General features: G+C 34.9%; 2 protein-coding genes across 2 annotated transcripts; one reads left to right on the top strand and one right to left on the bottom strand.

The window, feature by feature from the left end:
• Window positions 1-480: 480 nt before the first annotated feature.
• LOC122316659 (40S ribosomal protein S11-like) lies at window positions 481-3069 on the bottom strand. Its single transcript, XM_043133349.1, has 6 exons — window positions 2949-3069; window positions 2802-2842; window positions 2466-2566; window positions 1112-1256; window positions 937-1026; window positions 481-759 (listed from the first exon to the last, which is right to left on the bottom strand). The coding sequence occupies exons 1-6, from the start codon at window positions 2958-2960 to the stop codon at window positions 669-671; spliced, it is 480 nt and encodes a 159-aa protein (XP_042989283.1). The 5' UTR covers window positions 2961-3069; the 3' UTR covers window positions 481-668.
• Window positions 3070-6106: 3037 nt separating this feature from the next.
• On the top strand, window positions 6107-7732 carry LOC122316430 (putative UPF0481 protein At3g02645). The gene has a single exon (XM_043132947.1). It carries the CDS (start codon window positions 6107-6109, stop codon window positions 7730-7732), a length of 1626 nt encoding a protein of 541 aa, XP_042988881.1.
• The last annotated feature ends 1396 nt before the right edge of the window (window positions 7733-9128 follow it).

Below are 9128 nucleotides of genomic sequence, written 5' to 3'. Positions count from 1 at the left end.
CTTTGCCTTCGTCCCGCCACCAAAGTTAAGTGCAGTTGGCTATAGTATCGAAGAATGATTGTTTTTCCTTTCTTTTTATTACCGGCAACAGCATTCCATTTTCTCACGGAAACAATGGGTGGCCGTATCCAAATAGCCACCCATCGTTCAGAGGAACCATGCAAGTGTTTAAAAGAACCATGAGGTAATTGGTTATTACCTTTTATAACAAGGCTTGATTAACGTCACCCAAAATACATCATTCCTCTTTTCAAAAATAAGCCAAGCAACACCGACCAGCTTCCATTAGGGTGGAGGTAACTAGAACAATTGATTATAAGAAGCATTAATATATAATAATATACTGAAAGAGGTCAAGAATGGGAGGTAATGGAGAAGTTTTGGAACGTCAGCTGGAAGGCATGAAAATCCCTTGGCAAATAAACTACATTCAAGAATTTCTTATCAATAAAATCATATAAAAGCTTCAGAAGGATCTCATAAAAAAAAAATGATTGGCATGGCAAAATTCATTAACTCCGAATGAAAGCAATCATAGACAGGTCGTACAAATATTTAATATCTTAAATAGCAAACCAAAGGACAAAAAATTGTTGTCCGGAAGAAGAAACTCAATCTAACATCGGTGTCATCAAATCTAATGCCTCTGAGACCTTGCAGGCTGGAACTCATATACCAGTGAATGCCTTCTTACCAGCTCCGGAAGAACCAGCAGGAATCACCTTCAAGACATTAAACCTCACTGTCTTTGACAGAGGCCTGCACAAGATAACAAAATATACGTTTTTGTATTTTTCTGGGAAATAAAACATACAATTTAACCAAACCAGTACTTCATTCACTGCACAAACAACCAAAAGGTACTTCCAGAAGCAAATTACTTGAATATTCATTGGCAAAAACATTAATTAACTGGAACTTGAATTGAAATTTTACCTGCACTGCCCAATTATGACATGGTCTCCCTCTTTCACACGGAAACATGGGGATACATGTGCTGCAATGTTTGAATGTCTCTTCTCATATCTAGAGTTAACATAAGCAGTTAATTTCCTCCCCAACAAAACAAGCACTGGGAACTAAATTAATTGCACATGTGAATGGTTATTACCTTTGGTATTTCTTAACAAAATGTAGGTAATTGCGCCGAACAATGATGGTCCTCATCATTTTCGCACTGTGGCAAGTACCAGCAAGGATACGACCCCTAATGGAAACATTTCCAACGAATGGGCATTTCTTATCAATATATGTACCTGCGAAGAAATAGCAAAAAATCTAACTACTTAATATTTGAAAAAAACAGAATGTACAAAATGAACCAATCAAGCAAGAGCTATGACAGTAAATCCACTCTAACCCATAAATTGCACATGGAATAACAGGTATAAATCCAAAATAATTTAAGATTACCATAGACCATTCATTTGCTGCCAAACAAAACAAAACGAAAAAACTGCAAAGTGTAGCCAGCAAAAGTGTATATTCTATAACTGAAATAAAAACCATCAAAATAAACATGATTTTCAGAAACAAAGTTACAAAAAAATTAAATTGCATGTCTATCAGAGCTAACCATATTTTCTAAGCAATTAGTTTGGTTAATGCATACAATCACAATAATCCACAATCTCAGTTCAAAATTCCAAAGAGATCAAACTTGCAAGACCAATTCAGTTATGTGCCATGCAAGTCGAAAGAAGTGAAAAATAAAAAATAAAAAATAAAAAAGGAACTATATCAGGGAAGTCACAAAAAGATTTGACTGTTAAATCGCCAAAAAGTTGCCCGACCATGCTACCCATCAAGGTGCTGCCCAGTAGTTGACGGACGAATTTAAAAAGGAGCTGTAGACTCAGAAATCTAAGGTTAGATTCCAAACTAGGAGTTCCCCTGGATTACCCGATTCACAGTTTCGGTGAGTGGGTTCATCTATCTGGAAAATAGTCCCTAGGTGTGGGTCCAAAGGACCCTACCATGGTGAGATCATATATCATCAAAACAATAAAAGACAGCCACACCAGTCATGTACCATGGAAGTCACAATAACGAGAACACCGAGCAATATTGATGATGTAGGGATCTGAAGCTAGAAACCATCACTTGCTTTTTGCATTCTTCATTAGCCACAAACTAATATAAAAATCCTTGGTATCACAAATGTATGCAACTAATAAAAACTCAACAGAACCACGTTTCAAATCCAAAAGAACGTTGATTAGACAACTACAGTTCAAAACACCATATACTTGAGCACACAACAATTAAGACCGGCCAATACAAAGATAAAAACCCAATTACACATCGATCAAGCACACACGAAACACATTGCATATCAAAATCTTCCGCATCAACACCAATAACCAATATATTAAGGAACAAGATCATTGAAACTAAATAAGACATACCAAGAAAATCAACAACGTCGAATCGTATCATTAAAATTTATGTCGCGAGGTTAGTACCTTCGATAGCCTCTCTAGGAGTCTTAAACGCCAAGCCGATACTCTTCCAGAAACGGTTCCCTCCTTTTCCGGGCCTTTTCCCTTTCCCCGACTTCTTCGAGCTACGCAAATTTTCATCAGAATAGTATTACGTACAATACTGTCATTAAGTTTTCTCAAATAAAAAGTAACATTGGAAACCAAGTCTGTCCCCATTTGATTGCCGAGAGTGGGAAACAAAAAAAAACACTCTAATACTAAAATTCTAATGACACCAGTTTCCTTTTCCACCGTTTTCCCAGCAAACAAACGGATAAATAGGCATACGTCAAGTCGGATGGACATGAGAATTCTTACCAAAGGAACACCTTGGGTTGCTTCAAGAATGCCTTCTCCGTCTGCAAGACACAGAAACGGGGACCTCACAAGCTTAGAAAACCAACCTCACAAATTGACATTATACTTTCCAATATAAAGAGAAAGAGCGAGGAGAGAGATCTGAACCTGTTCCGCCATGGTCAGGATTCGTGAGGACTGCAAGACGCCGACGAAGCAGAGGAGGCGAAGATGCAAAACCCTAATCAAGCGGGAGTGAGTCTCGAGAAGTTTATAAAGGGAGCCCTACGTTCTGCATTGACCAAAATACCCTCAATCTAAATGGACCTTATATTTTATGAAAGAGCAATGTTACATACAATCGTGAAATTGTAAACGTCGTGTAATTATTTTTAAAAAAAATGGGACCTACGATTAAAAAGTGAATTTTTTTTCATGTAGGTTCTATATTAATTTATTTTTTTCAAAATGACTGCACATCGCTTGCACAACCATAATTGTAAATATTATTTCTCTTTATGGAAAAGGTTAAACCCGGATTAAGGATGTAATCCGTACGGTTTGATCTGATTTTATATAATTTTTTGAACCAAATCTGTTATTGATTTTACATTCTCAATAATCGATTCTGTATCGAATATCTTCCTAAATTAGTACTTCTGATTTTACTAATTCGATCTAATTTTTTAGTTTTAATCAAATGTCAATTTTATAAAAAATGTAATTAATGTACTAATATACATCATATAATGATTAATTAAAGTAAAAAAATAATTAATATATTAATGTATATTAATATTATATATTTATCAAAAAGAATATGTTGAAAATTTATTAAGACATAAAATGTAATTAATATATATTTTTTATATTAATAACATATAATCAAAAAAATTACAAATGTTCATATTTAATATTAAAATTTTATGTTATAAATTATAATATAATTTTTTTTTCATATATGATATATAATTATATACATTATATATAAAAATTTCATATATAGTTATATATATTATATGTAAAAATTATATATATAATATTTTATTATTTATATAATATTATAAATTTAATTTATATATTTTTTTAAGTTAGTCCATTCCAAATAGCACATAATTGAAACCAGATCGAATCCGAGTAACTTTTACCATATAAAAACCAGTCCAATTCGAGTCAATTTTCTATTTTTTTGGTTTAAACTTTTGCATTTAATATGGACCATTTGAGTTTTGGGTTTAAACTTTCACATTATTTCGGATCATTTTGTACACACCTTGGGCACAAAATCCTTCTAGTTGCCACAGTGCACAAGGGAGAAAAAAAAAAAGTAATGAAGAATTTTGTTATGTATAAGTAAATTCGTATATTAATTTGACCATCGATAATCTTTTTTATTTAAAAAAATATAAATTTTCTTTTTGAGAGAATAATAAAATCTTCTATATCATTAAAATCAATTTATATCGTTTTATTAAATAAATACATTACATATTAATATTGATGCGATAATTAATATACAAACTCTACTTATAAGAAGACTACTCTTTCCCTTTCTCAATGGAAATGATTTGACTCCAAACGTTCGAAGCAGTGCGTACTGAAAAACCAAATGTTCTTCGCATCTCCTATTTCTCTTCGTTGTGCTCCCCGAAAGCGAACTCCTCTTCTCTTCTTGTAGCAAAATAAAATCCAACGATGCTTCGATGTTCTTCTTGTTCGTTTTAGCGTTTACGTATATTCACTGAGAAACCCAGACAAACTGTCAACTTCTCTCTCATTGAAGTTTGAACACCCATATTGAATGCAGTTTTCAAAGACCAAAGGAGATAAGACGAGAAATAAGAAGAAAGAAGATTTATCTCAAGCTCCGTTAACAATCTGGAATTTATTTTCTGCAACACCGAAGTCACGGACTTAACATAAGGAAAAAATATAAAAAATAAAAAATTCACCTTAACAGTTTTGTGACGTTGAGTAGAAGAATTTGTAAATAAAAAATAATAAATAAATATTTACTGAGTAAAACACGGCTCCGTTTATGATTTCTTCTTCTGAAGAAGCTTACACAGGCAAGAGCTTTTATATGAGATTTACAATTTTCAACTATCTTTTTTTAAGAATAAAAAAAAAAAAAAGAATTTGATCAAGAATCTTTGGTAGAATATGAAGAGGCAATATATATATATATGAATGCTACAGGTGTACGTAAGGTTGTCATTTAAGTAGACTTGGAATATCTCAGGGGGGCTGGAAAATTGATTGATTGATTCAATTGGCTCAATATTAAACACAAAAGCCGTTCAAAGCAAAAATATTCTAAGATATTATTTTATATGTTGATCAAGTTCCGGAAAATACACAAAATCACAAGTACGTACTTTATACAAATTACAACAATAACGACGCGATCAAGAATTGTTCAAACACGGTAACCTAGGACCATTCGTTCTATAAATCCACAAGATAACGATCAAACTCTCCCCCCATTTCTCCGACATGCACATACGTACGAAGCTGCCAACACAACAATATCATCTTGAATAATTCTCGATCGATGGACTTCAGAACAACAGAGAGTTACGGCAATATTCTGGGAATGAGGATATTACTGCCGCATGCTTGCCACGATGAACGCGACCTAGCTAATTTTGATAAACACGGTTCTAGTGCAGACGCCGTCAAGCTATCCGAATTCAAGTAATTTTGCTTATAACAAAATGTCGTAAGAAAAGAAATACAAAAGTAAAATACCACATGGAACATATACATACTTACATATATATATATATAAATATTATATCCTGCACAAAATAGCTAGGCAGTAGGCAATTATTATGCAGTCGCGTACAAGATCTTGTAACTTGGAAATTGACAGAGATAATCTGGATGGGGTTGACTTTGAAATAAATATGGCAGTCATCTTGACAAAATCAACGTACAAGATAAGGATCACCGATTCACCATATTTGATTTGTACGAGCGATTGACTATTAACATTATTCGCACGAGCGGTTGACCATTAATATTATTCGCACAAGTAAATCGACTGATATGAACAGTACAAAACGATATGCATAAATTAATTGTTAACTTGTACCCTACTCTTAAAACTCTCAAATCCTTTTATAAAAGGGTACCCCAACACAATATTTAGCAACTTAACATCTTACATTCCTTCAGCAAAAAATAGAAAGAGATCTACAGCCATTCCTCTCCTCTATCCGATCTCTGTCTTTCCTCACAGTCTTCAAAGCACAGATTACTCCTGGCCTTCACCCTCTCCATTTTCCAAAAAGGAGACCATATCGGCCTACGCGTGAAAAGCAATGGAACCGCCAAAACTTACCCATGACCATGAATGGGTCATACAGATAAGTCGAGCCATAGAAGAAGGCCTCGAAAAGGACGATGATGAACCAGTTCCCACTAGCATCTTCAGCGTACCCAAAACCCTAATGTCTATCAAACCAGAAACATACACGCCACAGCTTGTAGCCCTCGGCCCATACCACCACCAGCGGCTTGAACTCTTGGAAATGGAGCACTACAAGCTTGCTTCAGCTATGAGAGTGCAAAAGCACATCAAAGAAATCAAATTTCGCGATTTGGTTAACCGCATCGCGGAAAGTGATTGCACCATTCGAGCTAGCTACCATCGATTGTTGGTGTTTGACAAAGAAACACTCGCATGGATATTTGCCATTGATGCTGCCTTCATATTGATGTGCCTCCAAACCTACTCTTCCACAACAAACCGAGGCTCACGAATATCTTCTAAGATGGCCAGTTTGATCGACTACGCTAGGAAGAAAACCACACATGACCATGCAATACTCAGGGATATCATCATGCTGGAAAATCAGATCCCTCTCTTTTTGCTTAAAGAAGTCCACCACGAATTTTATTATTACGAAGATCGTGACGAAGTATTAGCCAACATACTGTTGGGTTTTTGCAAAGATCTATCACCCATCAAGTACTTTAATATTGATCAACAACATTTCAGGGAAAAATGTTTCGCGAGAGCCCATTTGCTAGATCTTCTATACTACATGGTTGCGCCAGACTTGCAACTTTCAACTGATTGTGAGCAGGAAAAGCCGGAAGAGGATGAAGAGATTGGTTGGTTTAGAAAAGCCTGGAAATTAATCTTGAAATTGCTATGGTATATTCATTATACCCCGCTCCTCCTCCTTAGCAGGATTTTCAAGTCGAAAGTAGTCACACTCATACTCACAATACCACTCACAATAATCTCGGCTTTTTCGAATCGAGGAAGCAAGAGTGCTACTGCTATAACCGATCTAATATCGTCCGCAGAGAACGTGGCCGAGAATTTGGAAAGCCCATCTAGTTATGACAGGAAAGACGAAAGTCCTTTAATCGAAGAGATTGGAATCCCAAGCGTGACCAAGCTTCATAAAATTGGTGTCAAATTTCGTCCAGCGAAGGGTGGATTGGGAAGCACAAAATTTGACAAGTCTTCTGGCTCATTTTACCTTCCAGTTATTCACTTAGATGATAACTCCGAGGTGGTGCTAAGGAACCTCGTGGCCTACGAGGCATGTATCGCCCCTGAGGTGATGGCTTTTACACGTTATACAGAGTTGATGAATGGAATAATTGATACAGAGGAGGATGTGAGGATTCTTCGTAACGCAGGGATCATCTTGAACCGCCTCAAAAGCGATGTAGAAGTGGCGACACTTTGGAATTGGATGACAAAGTCTGTGAGGGTAACGAAAGTTCCGGTTCTTGACAAGGCCATTGAAGGCGCGAATTCTTATTATTCGAAGAGTTGGAAAATGAGGATGAACGGGAACATGAAGAATTATATGGTTTCTTGGTGGCCATGTCTTACCTTTTTGGCAGCGAATATTCTAATATTGCTATACGTGGTGCAAACAGCCTGTACTATATACACTTGCTCTAAATGGATGCAAGCCCTGTGAACATTCGCACTTTTTCTTGTCATACGATTTTTTAATTTATTGACCGATGAATATAATGTATACAGTTCTATTCGTTAATTAATTGCAAATATATTCTTTGATTCATAATTCTTTAATCATGTAATCAATGTTAAAATTCTTTAATCATGTAATCAATGTTAACGCATTCTTTAATAGACAATTTCGTGTCATATTTCATTTTGAAAATTCAGTTTATCAATATATTATATTCAACCGCTGAAAGCAATGGCGCCGTACGCGAAATTTCCCGTAAAATAGAATGCGGAGAACTTGAGCATGTAAAATTTCGGAGGAAATTCGTTTCCTCGAGCACTCAATAAGTGCGAGGAAATTAGGAATTTCTTTATATAACAAACAAGAAGGTGTTTAAAAATAAAATTTAAAAAAAAAAAGAACAAAACTAAAAAGGATGGTAAGCATCCTAAAAAATAATTTTTTGTGTCGCTTAAATTAAATGTAAAAAATATAAAAAAATTGTAAAAAAATTTTTGATAACTATTTTATATTTTTTACGTTAAATTTAAGTGACTTAAAAATTCATTATTCTTATGATAACAGCTAAACTGGGTTAACGATATTGATTCTCCTTAACTCAAGGCAAACGTAAGAAAAAGTTCAAAACAGTACGAGAGCACACCATTATAAGAAGGGCTTTGCTACATATAGTCGACAAATACAGTCGGCATGCAGTCGGCTGTACGGAATGAATAAAAAAAAAATTTATATTCAAGGGGACCTACATGAATAAAAAAAAGTTAAAAAAATAATTTTTTTTTTCATGTAGGTCCCGTATTAATTTACTTTTTTACAACTGACTGCACGCCAACTGCATCTGCCGACTGTAAAAAGTATTTCTCTTATAAGAATGTGGTCCCTTGCATTTTCAAAAAATGCAACGAGTGCATTTTTTTAAAGCAAGGAGACTATTTAAGGTGGGAAGGGGGGAAAATATTCTTGTTGTGACGCCCCCAAATTCCGTTTGGGATCGGACGGACATTTGAAGCGTCGAGACATGCAACACAAGGTTACCTGCCCCGGTTCATGACATATAAGATGCAATATTCCTAACATGCATATAACAATATGCAATATTCGCAGCGGATAAATTTTTTCTTTAGCAATACTATGCACCAAATTGAAAATATCCCAAATGCTTAAAACATACTTCATACATAAAAATTCATTGAACAACTAAGATCACAACACTAGTCCAAAATGGTTATGATCCAAAAAGTAGTAGAGATGCAACTCAATCGTACAAGTAGTAATTTACGTTAATTACTATATCAACATTTATGTCGCACCGTCACTTAGTCAACTGTGTCTAGTTGATCAGCTCCTGATTCTCCTTCAGGTCCTGTAACAAGATCTACCA

This window comes from Carya illinoinensis, chromosome 7 (assembly GCF_018687715.1).
Source record: "Carya illinoinensis cultivar Pawnee chromosome 7, C.illinoinensisPawnee_v1, whole genome shotgun sequence".
Lineage (NCBI taxonomy): Eukaryota > Viridiplantae > Streptophyta > Magnoliopsida > Fagales > Juglandaceae > Carya > Carya illinoinensis.
The sequence above is the reverse complement of the archived record's forward strand: the minus strand, read 5'-3'. Positions and strand labels throughout refer to the sequence as shown.

What these genes read in the sequence shown, in the direction of transcription:
- LOC122316430 (XM_043132947.1), top strand. Translation starts at nt 6,107, where the DNA reads ATGGAACCGCCAAAACTTACCCATGACCATGAATGGGTCATACAGATA.
- LOC122316659 (XM_043133349.1), bottom strand. An exon ending in CAACCCAAGGTGTTCCTTTG is followed by an intron (nt 2,567 to 2,801) that starts GTAAGAATTCTC and finishes AAATTTGCGTAG; the next exon opens with CTCGAAGAAGTCGGGGAAAG. An exon ending in TCCTAGAGAGGCTATCGAAG is followed by an intron (nt 1,257 to 2,465) that starts GTACTAACCTCG and finishes ATTTCTTCGCAG; the next exon opens with GTACATATATTGATAAGAAA.